Source organism: Aythya fuligula, chromosome Z (genome assembly GCF_009819795.1).
Source record: "Aythya fuligula isolate bAytFul2 chromosome Z, bAytFul2.pri, whole genome shotgun sequence".
Lineage (NCBI taxonomy): Eukaryota > Metazoa > Chordata > Aves > Anseriformes > Anatidae > Aythya > Aythya fuligula.
In genome coordinates, this window is record NC_045593.1 from 25,833,688 (window position 1) to 25,858,701 (window position 25,014).

A 25,014-nucleotide genomic window follows, 5' to 3' on the forward strand; every position below is an offset into this window, starting at 1 on the left:
AGTGCTTGACAGTTACTTGTGTCTTGTGCAACTACCAAAACTATAATTTGACTAAAACTGGATTAAATTTTTCTCATTGTAGAAGAGTGCTCACCTCCAGCATATGCACAAGATAGTATCAAGATGCACACTGCTTATATTTACAATAATTTATTGTGTTTAGGAACAGTGAATAAATACCAAGCTGTTAGCATCAGTTTGGCAGTCCTTTTCCACCCAAAATGTTTGTTGTTTTTTTTTTTCTTTTTTTTTTTTTTTCCTGGCAGAAACTCCATTGCCAGCAATGGATGCATCAGAACAAGAAATTAATAAACAATACACACAGACAGCAGTTTTCTAAACATACCCCCTCTTTTAAAAGACGTGATACAGATTTTCTGAACAAGTCTCAAGCAAATTCTTCACAGAAGAAAATTTTGCTACACACTGTCCTCTCTTCGAACATTGTTTTCTTCACCAATGCTGGTAGTTTATTTCATGGAGCACATTATTTTTAACAGTACTGATGGATCATTAAAAACAATTTTTGTTTTCTACTGAAGGTAAGCTGAGACATGACTGGTAATGAAGTGTATGAATTTAAGAATCATGTACCTCTTGCTGAGCATTTCATGGCAATCATGAATAAACATACAAGAAAGGAAAAGGCAATACAATGTTCTGTTCTTTTGGGGGTGTGGGGTGTTTGTTTCAGCTTGCTTTTAAACTGCTGTTCAAAAGTTAAGGTTATCAAATCTAACGTGTTTTGGTTTTTTATGAACTTCTGTGTTAAAAACAAAACTGAAGAAACTTCCTGCTCGTGATGAGAATCACATTCAAGTATTTAAAGTTGAATATCCCCTAGGTTTCTTTCATTTCCTATTAAAAATGTTTTTATAAAAGCATGAAGACTACAGAAAACCAATTAACATACTAGAGTTAATCTAGCATAATTGTTTCCACAACTGTATTTTACATATCACCAAACCTCTGCTTTAGCAAAAGAAAAAGAATAAAAATAAATTCTCTTCCAACTATTTACACACAGGAATTACCCTGCTGTGGAACCACATTATTTCAGTCTGCGGTCCCTCTAACCCAAGGCGTAATCTTAGGTGTATCCTTCTGTGATTTAGGTTCTTGGAAGTTTTCAGCAAACCTTTCTCTTGCTTTATCCCAATTCTTTTTATTCTTGCTCTGGATGATCTGAACATCTTCAATTGAGGCCGGTCTGCTTGTACCCAAACCTGCATTCAGCTTATGTAACTGAAGGTGGATCTGTCAAATACACCAAACAGTACTGTAATTGCAGGTTAGGTATTCTAAACACTCAATATTTTATAATACTATTCCCCCTCTTCACCAAGCACTTCTGATTACAGCTCTTCTATACCTAGATCATACATGAACATTTAAAGTTTTGCCAAGGTTTTGAATTGGCATCTCTAATACAAAGATTTGTGACTTGCCAGTTTTTCCTTTCTCATGGCTCGGTATGTAGGTTGAATTTTGTGCTACAGCTGTCTTGGTGAAAGTGAAGGATTACATCATATGCCCATCTTGAATTCACACAAATTAATTTCTTTCTTCCGACAGTCTTTGTATAAAAACACAAAATTATTAATCCAATGTCTCTCTTCCTTTGTTTAGTTTCTTGAAAACCACCTTACTGTCATTTTCCACTAATGTGATTAAATCATAGTAAAGTTTCAGAATACTTCACTGATAAAGGTAAAATTGATTTGTGATCAGTCCTATTAAGATTATTCCCTCCCACACTGAACTTTGAAATGTTTCCAGTGAATCATGGCTTATCATTAGACATTTCCAATTGCAAATGCACTTCTAATTCTTTGTCCTCCAAGTGCAAACCAGACAGACTTACCGGGTCCTTCATGCCACCACCATCCTTGCCCAGGCCTTCCCCTTTTTTCCATCCCATTTTCTCCAACATTTTGTGTCCTTTGTTGCTGTCACTGATTTCACTTAAAGAAATTTTAAGATAATTCAAAAACAAGAATTAATACAAAACAAATGCTAATCAAATATTCAAGGACAGAAGCGTGCATGCATATGCAACTCTGGAAACCCAAATCCAACCACTGTGTTGTTCCTACTTCTAAGAGCTACCACAAAGGCCATAGTGCCAACTTTCTCAAGTTTTTGAATATTGCATTCAGTGCTGGGCCCCTTACTACATAAAGGATATTGAGTTGCTGAAATGTGTGCAGAGGAGAACAATGGAGCTAGTGAAGAAATTGGGGTTGTTTAGTCTGGAGAAAAGGATGCTGAGGGGACAACTCATTTCTCTCTACAGCTACCTGAAAGGATGTTGCATAGAGGAGGGTACTGGTCTCTTTTTTCAGGTGACACATGACAGGACATGAGGAAATGGTCTCAAGTTGCACCAGGGTAGGTTTAGATTGGACCTTAGGAAGAATTTATTTGCACAGAGGGTGGTCAAGCATTGGAACAGGCTGCTCAGGGAAGTGGTGGAGTCCCCTTTCCTGAAGGTATTTAAGTGATGTGCAGACATGGCATTAAGGGATGTGGTTTAGTGAAAGGTCTTAGGTAGGTCAGGCTGATGGCTGGACTTGATCGTGTAGGTCTTTCCCAACCCTGATGATTCTGTGATTCTACATTTATTTTCCCATAAATATCTTTGGTTACCAAAGCTATCCTAAGACTCTGATCAACACCAACTTTCTTAAAACTCCCTCTGAACTACTTGCTGACTTTTAGGAGTTAAAAGATACAGCACAGATGAATGGGAATCAACTGCACTAATGAGAAGTATCACTACCTCACCACTAAAGCATTCCAACACATATTGGAATCTCATGTCATTGTTTCACATTTCCTTTTACTAACTTACAAGCACCTAAAAGGTCATGTTTCAAACAAACAGAAAAAAAACTAAAGAAGCAAAGGAATAATTCAAGAGGAAATTTAACATAAGTGTCATTTAACAGTGTACATGCACATCCTGTGATAGGCTGGATATTGACAGTTGAAAGAAATGATGTGGGTGAATTTCTTTTTTACTATTGTTGGGACTGGACAGAAAAAAATAGAAACAAGCTGTTGAAAGTGTCAATGGAAAATCAAGGAACTGACCAGATGTACTAAGATGGCAAGAAAGTGATCTAAACATCCTACTGCAAAGATAAACTCTGTACGGAAGGTGAGGAGAAAATAATAGCGTATAAACTGGGAAGTGAGAACAATTGTTTTGTAGTTCTCATAACACACTGTATACAGATAATTAGTATTCTAACAAAATGTATCCTAGTAACTGATTGATACTTAACTGTATCACTGTTTTGTAAGATTCCATAAAGAGGGACACAGAGGACTTTTTTCCCCCCAAACACTTACATATGGACCGAAGCTGGAGTATCATCTCTCTGGAAAGTTCCTTCACTGCCAATGGTCTCTCTGCGTTTTCCTGCTCTGTCTTTGTACTTTGGGTTGTTCACTGCTTTGTTGTCTTCATACTCTGTATTCTTTACAAACAGATTAAATTCCATCAAGACAAATGGTTTTTAAATTCTTTATTCTGCTTCCAAAAGTAAAGCAGCTTCATCCTACTTCATTCCTATATTAAGTCTTACTATTAATTTTTACTCTTAAAACAGAAAATGTATAGTTCTCTTTCAAAAGTAAATAATTTCATGGAGTCTGTAAAATAGCAGATTCTCTTGAATCTTCTTTTTGTACTAAGAATCAATTTCTCCGCGTTAAACACAAAACCATGTGGACAAGCCACTAGAAATATCATGTAACTGACTTTTTGTTACAACAGATAACCTGTTTCTCAAGAACTAGTTCTTTAAAATAGATTAAAGTTCTCCTTGTATAGATTCTACATTGATGTTATTTCAGTGGGTGAAGAATTCAAGTGAAATGATGGCGTCCTGTTTTCCACATGAACACTTACTACAAATGCTAGATGCAACTCCATAGTTAGAATAATCTCTAATATTGTCATATATTCATGTTGGCATTTTTATATCATAAACCAGACTTTAACAAAAAACTTTAAGTTTTTCTCTTCCTTCCATCATTATCTAAGTTGCTCATTATTTTCCCCTTTCAAAATAAAAGAGTGCACTGCAATTCAGTGCATACCTAACTTTCAGAAGTAAGGATAGCAATGATTTAAGAAGTGTTAACCTCAATGGTATGAGGAATCTTGTACATATTAGAACTGTTTATCTTTTTTGAAAATTCTAAGAGAACTTTCAAGCCCTGTTATCATCCTTAGAAATTTATAAAGATTTAGTGTACAAAAGACAAGCTTGAGTTAAACCACCACTCAAGACTCCACTTAAGACTCTAAAAGCTTCCCTTGTTCAGACATTTATGGCTTAAAACAGGAATCACAGAGCAGATGTGGACCTTCAAACTCTTAATTTCTACAGTGAACTCACCTGTAGGCCATATTTTACCCGTATCTGTTTTAACGCTTTTCTTCTGACTAACTCTCTCTCTTCTTTGCTAAGTGCCGGGCAAACTAAAAGGAAGAACACAAGATTGAATTTCTAAGTAATAATGTATTTTTTTTTTCCAAACACAAAATAATTTTGTTCTAACATTTTTATACATAGCCATACATACCAAGAAGAAAATGCAGTGCCTTGTGCTGTAAAACTATTGTTTTGAGAAAGGAAATTATAAGAAAACTATCTGAAGTGATTAAGAAGTTTATAAAGTAAGGACTAATAATAAAAAAAAAAAACATATCCAGTGATAACACAACCAACCAGAGGATTCCTTTTTCCTATCCAGGCGAAGATGTGCTCTGACTTGACCTGGTTCACATCCATCACAAGTATCACTGCCAGGATGTATATGAAAAGAAAGTACAGTTTCACCAATCTTCACTTCATCACCATGCTCCAAGATATAGGGATCACATTTTGTTTTCGGCTATAGCAAAAGAAAGTTTTGTCAGCCATGGTTATTAGTTCCTAAAGTAGGACACCAAATCTATTTTGTGAATGCTGCTCATAATCTAATGATTCAGCTTCATCTTTCAAATGCGGACAAATATTTAAACCATGGGATGTATTTCGCTCTAGCAACTGTAAATTGTAGTGGATTTTTCCTAATTCATTATATAAAACAAACATGAAATATTACAAGTGGCCCTGAAAACCGAAGGGAATCAAGGAAGGAATTACTGTATGAGAAAAGCCATACAATGACATTGCTAGTGATTTGCCATACCATATTTTAAAATGACTACAGTTTTCTGCAACACTACAGCAAATACTTACCTGAAGAATCTGATTTCCATTAACGACTGTCCCATTCTGACTGCCTTGATCCACAAGAACGTAATTTTGCAAATCATGGTCAAAATATACTTCTGCATGGAACTGATAAAGAGAAGACTAAGTGAAATATTCTCATTAAGCATGTACTTCACAATTTACACGCTGTTTTAAAGTAAGATTTCAGAATTTATTTTGGCAACTTAACTGAATGGGTTTGGTTAATAGAATATTCCATGCTTTATGATTCTATATATTTGAAATGTAAACGAATGGACTGCAACAACATCAGATAAAGTGTACCAGTAAAAATATAACTATTTTTACCATAAACTGATCCAGCACTGAAAACATGTATGTACTTTCAATATAGAAAGTATACTTTACTTAAAGGATTGCAGGATCTAGTAATAAAGCATTTTTAGCTGTTCTTATAAATACATGGTATTTTTGCCTTGGAAGGTATGTTACAGCAATCTCAAATTTCCCCTTTCTGGAAAGCATCAAAAAAGATACTTAAAGAAATGCAATTAATAAAAAATCTGAATCTCTACAGCTTCAGATTACTTGGTCTTTCATATTTGAAATAGCTTAAAGTGCCATGCTTTTGTAAATTTCATGTAATTCACTTTCACTTGCACCTTAATGCCCAGGACACAATCCCTATCCATTATTTATTGTTCTTTATATCTGCTTTGATTTTGATAATAACAAACCAATTTTTTAAATCTATTGCAACTCCATATAGGTAACGGTCCTGAGTCCACACAGAACAGAGAAAACAAATCCGTAGTCTTGGAAATATAGCAGCCAATTTACAAACCCACACATTACCTCCAAAAATGGCCACTAAGCAAACTAAAGTATCAAGTTCTGCAACCAACTAAGATTCCCAATAAAAAACAAATCTAAAAAAGTGAGTTTCAAATTTGACAAGCAAAGATCTTTTTTTGTTGCAGTAGTGAAAAAAAAAACACAATCATCATCATGGGAAGAAAGTGCTCATTTGAAACCAAATACCTTATTGTCTTTAAGCAAGAACAGTCTACAAAAACAAAAACAAAACAAAACAACAACAAAACTGTATTTTGTAGACTGGTTAGCATAAATTTACAATGGGAATGTTCCTGTAATGGTGGAAAGATTGACTGGGTTATTTGCTAATGCTTTTAATTCTACCTCTGTTTTACTGAGCAGGATGAACAGAAACTTCTAAAGATGCTAAATCTGCAAAACTGCAGGGTGCTATTTCTTTAAATCTCACTTTACCCTTAAAATAAGTGAAAGACAGTGATCCACAATTATCAGTTTTAAGTTTCAAGATAAATAAACTGGTAGTAACTTTTTGTTTCTAGATATATGCCATTTATCTTCATGCCTCTGCTTCCTTATCTGCAAAGTGAAATAATTTATGTAGACGATCAGTTATTTCAATGAAACATATTTAAAAGCAACTCAGGTACCCATGAAGTACTGGTAGATATTGTTAGCCATACAAAGAAGCAAAGTAAATGATACTATTGAAGAAAAATTAAAAAAAAAAAACAACTTTTGCTGCTTTATAACACCAACTTGAAATACATGCCTGAAAATACCATTAATAGCAGGAAAAAAATTTGTCTAGAAATTGTTCAGTATAAAATATGTTAAACGGCTGATTAATCAGAGCTATCATCTGGAACAGACATAGTAAAGCTTATTTCACACACTTGCATTTGCAGATGCTTTTATCACCTTTTTTTGTTTAGATGACATATCTGTCAATTTACATTTTCTTCAATTTAGAGTGCTGTATTTATGGTCTATGTCGAAGTAGTTAGGAAAACTGAACATATAATTTACCTTTAATCTCTTTTAACTACAAAAAAAATCCATCTGTCACTAAAATATTTTTATATTTTTGAACTCTCTCTGCATAACTTCCACATTCATACAACTAACTTACAGAAAAATAAAACACAACCTAAGCTTCTAAGCTCAGCTATAAGGACTGGATTTTTTTTTTTTTTTACAACAAAGTTCTAACTAGTTGACATTGATATTTTACCATACAATCGATACCTAATGCCAACCATTCATTTTCCTCAAGTTCAATAACTAAGAAATTTAAGATAATAATTATTTGCTGTGGATTGAACCATGGACTATTAAAACTGCAATTAAAAAAAAAAAAACAACAAAAACAACAAAAACAACACACTTTAGCTTTTCTAGACTTAGAAATCACACTGTGTTTACATTATATTCCAATTCATTAAAATATTGTATGCTTTCTTTTTTCTAACTTTGTAGAAGTGGCTAAAAGCACCTCTCATTCTGAAAGTTCATTAAAAAAAATTAACATTTGGCAATATTTAAAGCTATGAAATCTAAATCCTCATCCATACAAAGATCTATCTCCCTTGTAGCAAACAGAAATAAGAGTTACCTTACTGACTCCAACTTCAGGGATCTGAAGTGTGTGTCCAACATCTTTTTCTCTGAAAAGGAAAGTTGATACATAAAATCATGAGAAACTAGGAATAGTTTTAATAATGGCTTTCAAAATGTATTTCAGCTGAGCCATAATACTGTGTTTCCCTTCTGCAATATCTTGGACCTTTACAGACACAGAAGTAGTACGTTACAATATACACAATGTGGAGACTTGCCTCATGTGCTTTCATCTTATAAATTAGGCAGTGAACATACAGTAAAGCTGTATTTTTAAATGTTTATATTTAAATTTTTATATATAAAGCTGGTATTTCTATCTGAACTTTTCATCAAATCCAAGGCCTGTAAATAACAGTCGGGAACTCTGCATCTTTCAAGCACTTCAGTGCATCTTGGCATCAGTCTTCAATGCCAAGACTGAGTTCTTGGTAGCATTAGGTAGGTAATACAAGCAATTAAGGAGTCATTGACTCAGATTTACTATCAAAAATACTGCAGTAGGAGGGAAGAGGAATGAATTTATATATTAGTTCTTCTACTAGGGGATGAAGAAACAATGCAGCTATTACAGGAACCTATATGAAAATTACATGGAGAATTTTCAACTGCTTAACTTCACATAAATGTACCTGAAACACTCCAGCTGTAAGAACAAATCAGAACACGTATCAGCATCAGTTAAAAGCAGCTGAAGAGGGGGTGGAGATTTCAGTAAGAAAGCATTCATTCATCATCCACAATGAACAAACCAGAGTTTTATTTTACTTTTAATATCGGAACTGAAAGAATGCATATAGGGTAGCAAAAATCGTAACTTACTATTTCAAAGTGGTGAATCAACCTTACTGGAATTTGCATGAGAAGCACAATATATACTTTCTGGTGATCCTGAATTTCTGAATGAGTTATCTTAGTTTCAGATACAGGTAACAAATTCCATTTGGTTTTACCTTCCAATGGTAGCAGGTTTCACAGCTGTGATAATATAAAGTGATCCAGTCTGTAGAACTGGTGATCTTATTACAATGACTCTGATACAAGGAGGCCAAATCTTTTCTTCATCTATAAAGAAAAAAAAAAGAAAAAAGTTACAAACAGGAAGTTATAGTTTTACTCCTGTATTTCATATTTTTCAAATAACTGATATACATTCTGCAATTATCTAGCTGAATTGTATGCAACATTTAGAAAAAGAAATATAAACACATCTGAGAGAAAACTTTGATGAAATTACCGTTTCAAAGGTTTTGCAGCTCCACACTAAACTATCAATCAAAAAATACTTCACTAATTCCCATTGCTTACATGTACAGAGGTGGTTCTTTACAGAAATAACATATAAATAAATTCATGGAATTTACTAACATTCTATAATTGCATGGACTACTAGTCAAAACTGATTAGAGTGACTGACTGAATACTCCTTTACTTTGAGAAAAGGCCACATGACAAACCCTATGCACTTAAAACTTTGTATTTGATAATTTCTGTCAAACATACTGTGATTGATTTTTACTCTTATTAGCACAAAACATCAACACAGATAAGACATAATACATGAGCATACAGATGTATATATTTTCTCTTTTGCATTAGTACTGTTAATATTCCAACAGCTGTACGAATTCTGTCTTGAATATCCATTTGGATCAACAGTCTCCGACAGTTTCAGGTAGGAATACATGGGCAAGATGGGAAGACACTTGCTCAAAAGGTAGGAGGACAGAAAAATCTCATTTTTATTACTCTGGAATTACTGGGGAGTTTATATGCTTGCTAGTATCAGGCATTCAGGCATTTCAACTGGCATTAATTGATCATAATCAGGGTAGCTGAGTAAGTAAAAGAATGAAAGCAGAAGAAACAAACTGTGTGCATGGTCCAGGCTGCAGTACAGACTCCTAACTACTATAGTTTGTATTTCATTTTGTGATTTAGGATATCCTTTGCAGGTACGTTGCACCAGTTTTTTTGTTTGCATTAACTTTTTCACCATTTTTTTTTCAAGAGACTATTAAATTCTTGAGGAGGTCTTAAGAACTTTAGACAACACTTTCTTTGATACAGAAGAGCATACATGTTTCCTCTCTATCCCAACTTCTCACATGTTGCACTGGAATGAATACAAGATATGATTTCAAATACTACTGAGTAACCCTTTTCACCACAATGGATTTAATCTTACACTGAATTATACATGATTGTTTATGAACAGCATCAGGAACAGAATTTAGTTATGGGACATGGTAGCACAGACTGACAGCTTGACTTGGTCTTGAAGGTCTTTTCCAGCCTAGATAATTCTATGAAATACTATATATTAGCTAATAAACAGAATTTCTGTGAGATTTGTACTAGAATCTTTATTTTAAAAGTCAGGAAACTTTTTCTCATGACACTTTCCTAATGTAAAAACATTTATTCTACCACTGAAGTTTCCATGAGCCCAGAAAATTATACCCCTAACAGTTTTTAGGGAAACATCACTACTTAGTTCCAACTACAGGGCAAAGGAAAAGAAAGAAACATACAACTAACATACAGCACTTTTAAACTCAAGGATCTCAAGTAAGATGCTTTTATTTATTTTTTAATTATCCAAACTATTCTGTATTTTTTTCTTAATGGGTTCTTGGAAAAATACGGTAATATCATACATAAAAGGTACAATTCACCTTCATTTTCTGAGTCTTCTGAATCACTGGTTTCTTCACTTGTTACTTCATCTTCACTGCTGTAGACTTCATGTTCAGTATCCGTAATTTCACCTTCTTCTGGCTCACTTTCTGTGTCTACTATTTTACTGTCATCTGTGTATGCTGCAGTATCTGGTGTACTTTTGTGTGAATGTGAATTTATACTGTCTGTGGAAAACGATTCTTTGGCTGTTAGACTGGTTCGTATTTTTGTGTCCATTTTAGTCTTCTTTCTTGCATTAGGAGACTCTTCTTCTTCAGTAGAACTTACTTGCTCAGTAGTGGAAAAACAGTTCAGACTGTTAGATGATTTCTGCTCTTCTGCGTCCAAATCCTGGAGAGGAGTTACAGAAACCACACTTGAGGAAAATTATATTCTTTATAGATCAAGTTATTCTAAAGTATATTATAAGCTTGGAATTAAATTCTTCACTGGGAATTAATTTACAACTATTAAGAAATGCTTACAGTTCCAGAGTTTTCTGCATGCAGTCAACATTTCAGTAGAAAAATTTTCACATTCTGTTAGATATGACTAAAATAATTTCCTACTTGGGAAGGTGTGACTACACTTGTCTTCTAACCTTCAATTACTCTTTGCACTTCTCTCTCAAAAAATTAAAATTCTTGTCCTTACTTTCAAACTTACAAAACACCATCTCGATTATTTTCCAGTTTTGCTTTCACGACTCTTCTCCCTCTCTTACAAAATTCTTGCAACTTGTTTTAAAGTTCTTTAATTGATCTTCATCGTATCTTCCTCCTGTTTCTGTCTTCTTGTTTTATTCCAGAATGGTCCCAAATATCTGGAATTCCCACCCATGCTTCCCTAATGACCTGCTCTTCCTCTTTTAAAAAACGAAGCTTTAACAAAGGCTTTCATCAAGATACTGTAGAGAACTTGTAAGAGAGTTTTAATATATGCTACGTGGATGACATTCTACTGAAAATCCATTTCCTACTGCAACAAACTTCTCCATTGCGTATCATACGAACCAGATTACTGCAGGTTTTTCCACTGTCACTTGATTTCACAAGCAGAAAACAGACCATCAAAATTTTTTGAACGCAAAAATCTCTAAAATGTTACATCAATTTTGCCAGAGTACCTTGAAAATGTACTTCTCAATGTAGTAACCCCGATGACCAACTTAAAAAAGTACAATGAAAACAAATGGCTTTAAAAGAGAAATGAAAAACATATCAGATTTTATTGGTGAATTATTTGCCTTTTCAGATTCAGAATAAATGCATTCAATTGCCTTAAAGAATGTAAAAATTTGCAATGCAGTGGGTAAAGTAAACATTTTTACTTCTTTTCAGCAAGTTTTTGCACAGAGCATTTTACATTTCAGGGTACACAAACTAATACGAACGCTAATACCATGGAAATTAAAGCACTTCCACTTTACCAAGAGAAAATGTAAATTTGACCAAAATTGTAAAAACTCATCAGTAGTGCAATTATAAGAAAAACACAAGAACTTCCCTCTGCTCAGTGGTCAAGCTATTGGATAGGACTTTAGAGAGCATTGTTGAGACAGTTCCAGTAAGACAGCAGATTCTTAGGAATAATCAACAAGTATTAAGTGACCTCATGTTTTACCTGAATGATTACAAGTTCACACTTGCCCTCCTCCTTGTGTCCTGTAAATGCAGTATCTAGAAACGAACGGGACTGCAAGGCCGCTATGTTACTTATTTTCAGTGATGTAGTAATCTGGCCAAAAATAAGATTTGTACAGTTCATACACATCACTCATTTGTTAATGGGCTGTTACAGACAGGCCATATATAACCTGTTGATAGGGCTTTAAACAAGGATTGATGGGGGAGAGGGATACTGTTAGGTACCCTGAACTTAAGCCAAGGAATAGTATGGCACCGTCTGAAGGTGGCAAGGCTAATGGGAGCATGTATGCTGCTCCAGGGAGTGCTACAGGCTCAGAAGCACATCTGAAATGTTTGTATATCAGTTCACGCAGCAGGAGGAACAAAATACGAACTCTAAGCTTCGTTCCTTTCCCATAGCTGCTTTCACTAGTTAATGAGACTTGGTGGGATGAGCCTCCTGACTGACAGTCAGGGCAGACGAGGTGTTGCACTACAGGTAACGGAGAGGTTAGACTGTACAACCCTTGCTGTTAGGGATAGCGTGGTAAAGAGCTTCTGGGTAAGGATTAAAGGGACAGATAAAATAGGTAAGTGAGGTGTCCACCATCAACTGCTCACCCAGGACGCTGGAAAGGATGGCAAATTTTATAGGAAATCACGGGAAATCTTAGGATCAGTTGCCCTTGAGGGAAATTCTAACTTCTCAGACATAAACTAGAAATATCATAAAAGCATGTTGAAGATAACTTTATGTAACAAGTACTGTGTGAGCCAACTAAGAAAGGTGCCCTCCCAGATCCGTTCCTTGAGAACTGGAAAGGCGTTGTGGGAGAGGTGATGATAGGTGGCTGTCCTGGCCACAGAGATCTTGAAATAGCTGAGTTCAAAATTTTTGGTGTAAGGACAAAAAAGGCTAGCAGAATTGCCATCCTGGACTTTAAGAGAGCAGACTTCAAGCTTTTCAGAGAGCTAGTTAGCAGTGTCCCCTGAAAATGTGCTCCAGAGTGTTCAGGATTTCACAAGACTTAGTCACTTCTCAAGAAACACTTTTTAAGAGCTTAGGAGCAGGAATACCACTGTGCTGCAAGTGAAGTTGAGTGGAATAGAAAACCATCTGGGCTGAACAGGGAATGACTCCTGTAACTAGGGCATAAAATCCAAGACTTCTAGAAGCCAAGTCTGGCTTCACAGGGAGAGTACGGAGCTGCAGTTTGCATTCACAGGCAGAAAACAAGAAAGGTCAAAGCTCAACTTGAGTTGACAGTAGCCATGCTGTGGTGTCAGACAACAAAAAACGCATTTTCAAGTATGTCAAAACAAGAGGAAGACAAAGGAAAACACTGGACTGGTACCTGAAATGGATAACATAACAAGTACAGATAAGGAAAACGTGGAGGCATTTAATGCCTTTCTTGCATCAATATTTAATAGTACTGATAGATATGTGCTGCCTGGTTCTCAGACTTGAGGACCAGGACTAGGAAAGCAGTGAGTGGTCATGGAGATTGTAAAGAACAGTTGTATCAGCTCAATGTTCATAAGTTGTTGGGGCCTGATAGGGTTCATCCCAAAATGCCAAAGGAATTATCAGACGTTACAGTGTGACCCCTCTCAACAATTTACCAAAGGTCATGGGAGCCTGGGGAGATCACTGCTAACTGGAAGCCAGCCACCAGTACACCCATCTACTGAAAGAGCCTGAGAGAAGACCTGGGAATCTACAGACATATTAGTCTAACCTCAGTCCTTGCAAAAGTTATGGAGAAGCTTATCCTGGGGGATGCTGAAAGGCAGCTAAAGAACAAAGCTATTATCGGACACAGTGACGGTTCATCAAGGGAAAGTCCTGCCTTAGTAATCTGATCTCCTTCTGTGATAAGGTCACCGCATACCGGATGAAGGGAAGGCAGCAGATGTAATCTTTCTGGATTTTACTAAGGCCTTTGATACTGTCCTGCACGGCATCCTTATGAACAAATGGTCCAACAGCAAGATAAACAGGTTAACGCCCCACTGAGTGGCTCAATGATAGAGCTCAAAGCGTTGCAGTGAATGGGGCTACATTTGGCTGGCAGCCAGTCGCCAGCCGTGTTCCCCAGGGCTCAATTCTGGGGCCAGCCATGGCCAACATTTTTATTAATTATCTGGGTGCAGGAGTGAAACGCATCTTCAGCAAGTCTGCTGACATTCTCTGCAATCCTAAACGTATTTCTTCCCATAATACCATGAGCTACAGAAATTTTAAAAATTATTTCTTAAAACACAGAAACTAAATTGCCTGCTCAAAACACATGACTGAAGCAAAGCAACAGATGACTGACACACTGGAAACCAAGTTTAACACTCCAACCACTCAGCTCTTGCTCTATACTGAGTCCAGAGGACTCATTTTTGATATTTCTTCAGATGTTCTAAATTAGAAAATAAAAAGGTGCTGTTTCAAAGCCTGGCTACTAAAGCATAGACAATATTCTTTGTTATGTGTTGAAAGCAGGAATTTTTAATAATGTGTAGAGATCGACAAAAGGCTATGCACATACCCTCTTTCAATACAATCATTAAGCTTTTCTCAGCAGTTTCAGTATTTTTTTCCACTACTACTACAATCAGGTCTTAAGAAAACAAATAAATAAATAGTTCTGCTATTAAATACAGACAGAAGAGTAATCTTCATATACTCCTCCTTCTGTCTAAACTATAATCTTACATGCCTCAAGCAAACAAGTCAAAAATGACTCAGTATATTTGCGGAAATGAAAAAAAGTCAGAGGTAATGACTTTTTTTACATATTTAATTAGGACACAAAGTACTCTCTTAAGCTATTACAAATAGCAAAGATAATTGCATTTGAGCTAATATAAATGTTAGAATTCATTTACTGCCTTGATCAGGTCTAACCATTACGGCTGGGGCTACTGAATGGATTTGAGGGGATCTTCTGCTGAAGAAATCCTTCTTCATTATACATGACTGCTAGTACTAACAGAACACAAGTAACATGTACGAAAGCACAACTGTGCAAACTGCAGTAAGTTGCAGCATCATCTTTTAATGACTTAAAAAATACCAGCAATGAACTTAATTTTTCAATGGCAGGATACTTAATGCTTCTTCCCAAACTAGTGACACAAAGTATGCAAGTTCATGCTTATTATAGTTATGATTGTTACACCATGACCTCAGGCACATACTTTTCCTTGTGTTGCTTTACCTAATATCTAAATACTTTGTAGACAAATCCCAACAGTCTTAAGCCGGACAGAACCTGTCTCCAGGTGATTTAGCAGAAAGCTTGGTATCTACTGGGTATCACTATATGATCTCTTGCTTTTCTCTCTCACTGCTCAGGAGTAAAGTTGAAAGGTGGAACGAATCTGAGCTGTAATAAAACTGCTCTTTAACTACAGGGTTGAGTTGTTTCTTATTTTTGTATCCCTAACAAAGACAATGAAAAGGTACAGGAGAAATAGTTCAAGATAAGCATGTCAATTTTATGCATTTCATGAGGACTGATCTTTTCAGAACTACAGATCATGTTCATATTGACAAGAATTGATGGGTTTGCTTTCTAAGGCATAGGTCACAAAACAACTCATACAAAGATCTTCAGAAATGCCTGCCTATATATATGAATAATTATAGTAACTGAAGTGTTTTTAATAACAAATTCAAAATATTTCAACCATTTAAATATACTTTTTGTTGTATTGTGACAGAGTGAGACAAACATTTGCTCTTTCCAAACAACTTCACCTTTATTCTGTACTATGCCTGAGTTACATGCACATTCATGCAACTCTTGATCATGCCTACAAATTAGAACTTAAATTATTGTATGCATGAAGTTTTAAGAAATATACCATTTAATTGCTTTGTTTTCCAAATCTGTTTACTTTACACAAAACATAAGCACAAACAATTTTCCAGTTCCATGTAGTCTGTTGCTTCTTGGTTTTGCCGGAAGCTCAGTAGATGATTTAATGGAATCATGGATACTTAACACCCTAATAAAAAGGGCTGAATGTCAGATCTTTATCACTGAATCTCTCAATTTGAAATACTACTGAAATCCAATATTTTAGTAATGAAGCGTTTCCAAAAAGGTTAAAATAGTTCTTTTGCTCAGATGACCAAGCTTTCACTTACTAGCAACATTTCACAAGTACTGTCTTCTAGCTTCACTATGCTGACATTTTCAATACAAGAAAATAATTAAAAGCCATAAAAATGAGTAAAGCTCTTCCCATATCATAAAAAAGTTAATTTATGCAATAGCGGGGAGCTCTGAAACACAGGAAGCATGAATTTGCCTTGTCTAAAGAACGCGTAGCATGATTAGTCAAGACACCCCACGTTAATACAGTGATGCCAAACATGTATTTTCCCCAAATATTCTAGAATACCATCAAAGTTTTCTTCAGATGTTTTACTTATACAGTATTTCAAATACATATATTTTACTTTTTTACTTTCTGGATGAAAAGATTTTGATGAAGCAGCTGCAAAAAAAATCTTTAGGAAAATAGATAAGCTAAACATCAACTACTAGTTTCTTTTTCTTCAGTAAGTATATCAAGGTTAAAGGTGAACATCCACAGACTACTGTGTTTGGTAGCTCTACTCTACCTTTACCAGAAGCTGCCAATCCAAAAGAAGATATCTTCAGATTAGCCATGGTTTCTGTCAACTGACGTACCTAAAGATGGGATGAATATCAGCAAAAAGTAAACTACACATGATAAAAAAATAAAAATCACTGCTTCTAGAGTTCTATGGGAAGTACTACTACAAAAGCCTTATCTCTTGTACAGAAGGAGCTAGGATGCATCTATAATAGGATATAGTAGGAGTGACTTTTGAGTGCCACACTGGATATTATCTATTGGACAGTAATTAACAGTAAACTGTAAAATGTCATAGTTGAGAGCCTTCTAACTGCACCTAAATTTTGCTCTATATCACTGACAGTCCCAATCCAGCAAGTAAAACTACATGGTCACCACTGCACACAGTCAATTCTCCAATCTCTATGAAAAAGCTGAACTAGATATTGAACCAGTGATCACATTATTATTTATGCCACCTTGTGATGATTTTTTTTTGTAAAAGAAAGTAAGGAAGTCTACAGTGTTCCAAATTAACTTAAAGATCCTTCTCTTGAAGGATGCAATTATGGTAATTCTTTCTCAACTTTTTGGCCTGTGACTACAAAAACAAGAACTGAAGCCTTAGAGTTCCAGAGTATTCCACCAATCCTTCTTAAGAGAGCTGCATATACATGTAGGCTAATTCTATGTACTCTCAAATCCCAATTGTCTATTAAAAGCAAGCACGCTTAGGATCGCAGTTTGAAAGAAAGCTATTTGTAATAAAGAAGTTTGGTGACTGGAAAGAAGGAATATTTACAAAAAGTTCTTACACAAATCAGGGGACTAACCTTTCTGAGCTCATCTCCTTTTTTTGTGCTATTATAAGCACATCCTTTTTACCAGAAGCTCACTAGTATTTTCTTGTTTGGTAACTTGGCTTGTTAAAAATATGATATGGCTTATTTAATCATTAAAATAATTTTATTTTTTAGATTCTCAGATTTATATCATCTTTTCATGAACACTCTTCATGATATTTGTGGAGAACGTTCATTTCTGTAGTGCTAAACATCCCATGTACTACTTCTGAATAGTGTATATATACAAGATAGCTGAGCATACTGAATTTCTCACAGTGACTACAAACTAAATTGCAACAAAAAAAGCCTTCAGCCACCAGATACATAAAGTTAACTGTTTGACCCAGTTACAGTTCTTTCTAAATTAAGAAACAGATTAATTTTAGATTAAATGAATTAGGTAAATTAGAACTCACAGTTTTTATAAAAACTGTATAGCTACCAGTATTGTGTATATAGAAATATTTTCTGTGACAGCCTACACATGCAGTTGCTATTTTTTTTATTTCTTATAAAAAATATATATATTTTATAAAAAACTTTTAACTGAGTATCTACCAATACCTTGCTTATATTTAATCCCTTAATCAAAAAAGAAAGCAAGTTTAACGAGTGTTTGCATACTTGAAATTCTATATCCACTGCTCAATATCTTCTTCAGCCTCATATGCACATTCCTAGAAACCTTCTAATCTTAATCACGAATAATAATGTTCAAGTGGGTTGTGACATATTCCCAGAACTAGACTACGGTACTGTTTCATTTATTGCTGTTAGCAGCTCACAGACCAGGCAAAGAAAAAAAAAAAGTTGTTCTCCCACTTGTAATGGCTGTGGGGAAAAAAACAGAACATTGAGGAAAAAAAAAAGCATACACTGGACAAAAAGCCTGATGATGTTCAGAGACACTTTTCCAGCTAGCCCCACAGTTTAAGATAGTAAGTAACCCACTGGAAAAAGCAATAATGGAATACTTAATCTTCAAAATACTTGTAGGAACTTTACAAATTTCATCAGTATTTGGAGATAGCTTTTATTTTACTTTTTCATGAGTGTAAGAGGGAATGGAGAGTAGAGAAGGATGTGCATAAGTGCAGAAGAAAGAATTTCAGAGAACACTACAAGAGTCTACTTAAAAACATGTTTTTGTTTCTAGATGTAAATAGTGTAATAATTACTATGAACTAATTAGTGCCTTTAGCAATACCAGACAAAACTGGACAACAACAATATTGCCAAGAAATAACATACACCTATGAACGAGACTGTGCAGCTAACAAACTTTTTTTTTTTTCCTTTTTTTCCTTTTTAAAAAACAAACAAACAAACAAAAAAACAGAAAAATCCATGATCTTTTGTTCTAAGAAATCTTGATCTTTCATTAATGCATTTTTTTTTAAATAATCATTTCTTGTAAGAACCACGTACTAAGAATAGGGTGTTTTAACTCAACTACATAAAATACGACAATAAGGTATTTTTTGTTTTTTAAACCTAATATTGCATTTACGTAAAAGTGGACTGACAAAAAGGCTTTTTATTTTTTTCCAAAGTTAAAGCAGAGTAATTGTTTTAAGTTTTGCTTCATATTCTCCATTTTTAAGTTAAAAAAAGGAAAGTCCTTGTGGACTGTGGCATCATCGTTGACTTAGTGTTCACAAATGTACAAATCTGCATGCTACAGAATGTATTTTTCTATTTTAAATGTTTTGCCGCTTAGCTTGTTGCTTAATCAAATTAACTCACAATGTACTGACTGGATAAAAAGTGGATGTTTACCTCCTACCTTGTGGCTGTGCAAACTTAAAGAAAAGATTTGTTAACAAGACCATCTATATAACGGTATTTTTTTAAACATAATATGAGCTAAAGACAGCTAGCTATTTGCAGTACAATCTGATGGTAGAAGCAAATGGGGATGGGATCCCACAAAGCTGCCTACATTATTTTCTAGGTTAGGCCTACATACACCACAAAGCTTTTAATACATTTGTAAATTTAGGTCATTATGTAAAAGTTCAACACATAACTAAGTTTAAGAGATGTACTAATTGCACGTGATGATAAAGACTCATTTTTAAGTTGTTTTCCTGACACAGAATGAATAAAATTCTCTATTAGCTATGTCTTTTGGGAGTGTCAGAATGCCAATTCACTAGTTGCACACAGCTAGCCAGCAGCTTAGATGCTGGTAACGCTCCTAGCTACAACTGCATTACCTTCCTAAGTCTAAAGGATCGTTATACTCAGAGATGCTAAGTATCCACCCCAGGCTTTCGAGAAAGAAAGAATGTTCTGTGTGAAGTTCTCTCTAGGAGTAGAAGTTTTCACATTACCCACAGTCGACTACCACTATCCATCTAACTTATCTTCACTGGTTCTTATTGTAAGCAGTTTCCATCTTTAAGTCTTTCAGGTAATGTAACTCCCAATATAAAATTTTTAAACTCTGTACTGAGGTTGTGTAATGATGGGCTACGAGTACTTGTACACTAACATAATTACGACAGATTTCAACAAATCAGCTTTGCTGAGGCCACTACAATGAAATTATGCAATGGTTAAAGCAGCAGCTTTAGATAGACAAACTAAGGAGGCCTGGTCAACAAACCAATATATACATTTAATAAGTCTTAAGTAATAAATGAATTTGTAGAATAGTATTATCTGAATTTGTTCAACATCAGTAATAGTGTTCATTAAGCAAAGGCTTCTTGTGTCTTAATAGGTGTGTGACAATAGCACTTACAGTGCCTAGGAGTGACCAACATTTTTCAAGGTACCCACTATGTACTACATTGTATGTTCTCTTAGCAATCAGAAAACCAAATAAAGTTACATTTTTCATAACTTAAAATAAGAGTTGATTACAGTCGTCACTTATTAAGATATACTTACACACCATGAACAACAAAAATGTATTGACCAAAAAAAAAAAAAAAAAATCAATAAAGAGCATAATATTCCATGAATTAAAACTTTGGATATTTCATCAATCCCAAATGATGGTAGAGATGCATTAAAACATCAGTGGAATGAACTCTGGAATACATAGTCACAGAGGAAGAGTGGTGTGTCTCTACAATTTCAAAACCTTCCTTCATTTTTGGATTCATCACATGAATTAAAAAAAAAAAAAAGCAACAGAAATCAGGACATCAAGGTATACTGAATTTAGTTGGAAAATGAGTCCACACAGTAACCCAAATTCATCCCAGTGTGTTTGTTAGAGAGCTTCACTGATACTCAACTTTAAAGATCTACACAGTTGCACTGTAATAAAACAACACTGAGAAAGTGAGGTGATCCAAGTCTAAAGTTTGATCCTTAATTATTCAGTGGGAAAATTATTTTAACAATAGCTACATCTAATCAACCTGCTGTATATAGTTTAAAGACACTTGAATCATTCAGAAAATAAGGATATGTCCCCCAAAAACCAAACACCACAACCTCTAAGTTGCATCATGAAAAAACAAAACAAATTTCTATCTATCAATTCTGAAGTTACCTTATACTCATTTGCAGTATTCCACTCCGTTTCTTTTCTCTTCTTTTTCCCTTTTTTATCCTTAGTGTGCTGAGAACCAGAAGCCTGGTAAGACTGTAGATCCACTCGTGAATGAAACTGGTACCGGCCACTTTCCACATCGCAGTAATAGTAAATTCCAGTTGTTGGATCATAATACAGTTGATTTTCCTTTATGAGAAAAGTTAAGAACAACTTTGTCATTACTTTGACAAACACATTGCTCAACAGAACACACCCAGCTAAAAAAGTAACACATACTGAATACTCAGATCTACTAAAGATCTGTAGTGGGTTGACCCTGGCTGGATGGCAGACCCAAACCCAGCTGCTTCTTCATTTGCCCACCTCTACAGGACAGGGGGATAAAATAAGATGAAAACCTTGTGGGTTGAGGTAAAGATAGAGATCATGTACCAATTTATCATCGGGGCAAAACAGACTTGACTAATTTGTTACCAATTAAGAGAGTTGGAGGGTGAGAAACAAAGAAAAAAAATAAAACACCTCTCCCCATGTCTTCTTTCTCTAGGTCAACTTCACTCCCTCACTCCCAGCTCCTCTACTGAACATCCCCCTGCCCAAGTTGAGCTGGGAGATCAGGAATGGTGGCTGTGGTCAGTTCATAACAGTTTCCCTCTGCTGTTCCTTCCTCACACTTCTACCTTGCCCCAATATGGTCCTCTCCCAGAACGTGTGGTCCTTCAGGACACATCTACGCCAGTGTGTCCCCTACAGGCCACAGCTCCTGCCAGAACCAGCTCTGGTGTGGGCTCTCCATTGCCCACAGTTCCTGAAGAGAACATCCACCTGCTTCCATATGGGACTCTTCATGGAATCAGTGTGGGTATGTGCTCCGGCATGGTCTTCCATGCTTGCTCTGGTGCTTGGAGCACATCCTCCTCACCCTTTTTCTTTGACGTTGGTGTTTGAAGGGTTGTTTCTACACACTCTCTCCATCACCTATGCCTTATTTTACTGTGCAGTTTTGCCCTTTCTTAAACATGATTTCAAAGAGGCAGATCAGCTATCTCTGATAGGTTCATCTGTTTCCTGTGGAGGGGCCACTGTAGAGGTGTCTGTGTCCAGCACAGGGCAGTCCCTGAAATTTTCAGTGAGGCCACACCAACAGTCCCCCTGCCCTCTTACCAAAGCCTTGCCATGTAAACCCCACACAAAAACATTTCCTGTAATACAGAAAACAGTTCCTGAACAAGAAGATATTACTTACTCTCTTTTTCTGCAATTATATCATAAACTGGACTCTGTAGCCCCAAACACAAATATTTAACTACTTCCCCAAGTGATATCATTGCTCTTGATATAGTTTGAGGCTTTAAAAAAGTAATGAAGTACAGAACCACACCTGAAAACAACTACTTTTGTTTACCACAGGCACATTTAAGTTGAGTTGAATGTATTCCTGCAAACAAGACCTATTTTCAGCAGAGGAGTTCTACTCGGATTTGTGACAGTCTATACACCTATCTATTCATGCATGTACAAACATACACACCTCACAGGACAAGAAGCAAACAGCTCTGATAAGGAAAACGTATTGCAGAAATTAACTGTTACAGTATTTTCATTCAAGTCAGCTTAGATCTTCGTTCACTGTTCATACCAACTTTTACTAATTAACTTTTTGCAGCAGAGGAAAAATGCCAAGGATTCCAAAAACTACCCTTACCGAATTATAGTAGAATCCAGTGCTATGGTCATAATACAATCCTGTATTTTCATCATAAATAAATCCTGTTTGTGAAACAGCAGCTTCTGCAGCAGCTCTCAAGCTCTCAGCCAAGGAGCTCTCTGGTACTGATGTACCTTCTGTTTCCTAAGACGAGAAAGTAAGAAATTGGTTTTCCTCTAAAAAGAAACTCTTTAGCTCTTTGGCATTTTGCAGTGCGCTATTTTAAATAAAACATATTAGTGTTCCATGGACTTGGACTGTTACCTGGATTATTAGACACAGACACAAAAATCAAGCTGGCATTTACTGATATACTCCCATGGATTTTCATGGGACCAACATTCCATCCTGTCCCTTTCATTTTCCCCCAGACTTTTCTCAGACATGTTTCACATCAGAAATACACAGTGAATATCTTAGTACACTACTAAAATAGGCTCCTAAAATAGGTACCTGCTCTCAGTTCCATTTCAATTTCTAGATGCTAAGGCACAAAAAAAGTGAGAGGCTGGATAACAGGGGAAAAAAAACACTGTAGAAAAAAAATAATTAAAAACCCTAACAAGTTTTTTCTCCTTATATGTATCCTATTTCTATTGATGGAGGAAAAAAAATAGGACCCCATAAAAAAGTGAAATTCTTCATGGCCATATTAAACATATTTTTTTGATTTAAAAAAATCACACTTTCAGTGCTTCCAGCACATACCAGACATATGTTTTAGAATGTCCACACTTTTAAAAGACAAGCCTATGACTAATGTTACACGAAGAACTAATGTTACAAAAAGAACTAATTTCAAAGCATAACAATGTCTGCTACTATCCTTCTGAGACCACCACCAAAAAAAGCATTTCATAAAATGACATCAAGACCAAAAGTGTATCTTTTAAATGATAGTATCAACAGACTACTGACTTGAAAATCAGCAAAAACCTGAACAGTTCTATAACCTGTGAATTCTGGACGAAATTTTCCTCTTCTCCACCTTCAGCAACTCCAGCGCTATCCACCCTTTCAGGAACATTAATGTCCTCCTTTAAGTCCTCTGTAGAGTTTTGCTCAGTGGCTTCTGTTGTATGATTGTGCTGCACTGATAGCTCGGGTGCACAGTCCTGAGTATCAGTGTGATTATAATAATTTTCATAGTAGTAATAATCTGAAGAAAAAAAAAAAAAGTCGAAGTTATATAAATTAGCAAAGCAGTATTTTACACAAAACAGTTTAAGGATCCTTAGTCTTAAACAGCAAATTTATGCATATAAGTAGTTTAGCCGAAGTCCATTATTAGGTTATGCCTCCATGCTGAATTTATTCTACATTTATTGAAAAAGTCATATCTTGTTTTGATGTACTTTAAAAATTGGAACAAGATACAGTTGTTTAATGTCTGAAGTAACTATATATCAGAGTACTGTGGCACAAGTTCTGCTACAGTCTGTGATACTTTTTACTGTACAGTTCTAAAAGGCACGGCTTGAAGAAACTGTAAATGGTCTGAAAGGCAAATGTTAGCTTACCAAATTTAATGCTGCTAAGGATACAGACTTGAAATGTGTTTTATATAAAAACAAACAAGCAAAAAAAACCACACACCACACCAAGCAAGATACCAGTTAACATCACAGCTCTAGATGAGCGATTGCCACTCTCTCTACCTGCTTGCGACCACGCCGCGTAGTCCTCTGTCTGTACGCCTATGCTAGATATATCCTTCTCCTTCCTGCTGTGGATTTCCTTAGTGAGCTCTTCCACCTGGAAGAGAAACGGCGTGTTACGGACAGCAAAGCCACATTTTGGAGGTCTGCTATAGTTTTCTATAATTCTGGCAAAATCTAACTGCTTTGCAGCTATTTTAGTGGGGAAGGGAAGGGAAGGGAAGGGCAGGGCAGGGCAGGCCCCGTTCCCCACCTGTCTCCTCAGCGCCTGGCCGCCCTCCCTCGCCTCGCGGTGGAGGCGCTCGGCTCTCCGCAGCCGGCGCTGCGCTCGCTCCAGCTGCCCGCGGCAGGCGCCCAGCTCCGCCTCCAGCGCCGCCACCCGCTCCCGCAGGCCCCGCGCCTCGCCGCCGGGCGGGGAGGCCATGCCCCAGCCCCAGCCCCAGCCCCAGCCCCAGCCCCGGCCCCCGTCCCCCCGCCGCCGCCTCAGCGCCCCCCCGCCGCCCGCCGCCCGCCGCGCGGCACCGAGCGGGCCCCGCCGGCCCCGGCCATGGCGCCCCGGCCGGGCGCGAGGGGCACCAACGGCGGCGTCGCGCCCGCGCCTGCGCCCGCGGCCCTCCCGCCCCCGCGCGCGCGCCCGCGCCCGCGAGCCCGGCCCGGCGGCGGCGGCGGCGGCGCTGCGC

General features: G+C 36.4%; 1 protein-coding gene across 1 annotated transcript; it reads right to left on the reverse strand.

Moving 5' to 3' along the window:
- Positions 1-243: 243 nt before the first annotated feature.
- On the reverse strand, positions 244-24,758 carry AGGF1 (angiogenic factor with G-patch and FHA domains 1). Its single transcript, XM_032205786.1, has 14 exons — positions 24,588-24,758; positions 24,335-24,431; positions 23,630-23,835; positions 22,674-22,820; positions 20,966-21,154; positions 10,370-10,724; positions 8,645-8,756; positions 7,687-7,738; positions 5,262-5,363; positions 4,746-4,911; positions 4,413-4,495; positions 3,358-3,485; positions 1,865-1,964; positions 244-1,257 (listed from the first exon to the last, which is right to left on the reverse strand). Exons 1-14 carry the CDS (start codon positions 24,756-24,758, stop codon positions 1,057-1,059), a joined length of 2,109 nt encoding a protein of 702 aa, XP_032061677.1. The 3' UTR covers positions 244-1,056.
- Positions 24,759-25,014: the final 256 nt, after the last annotated feature.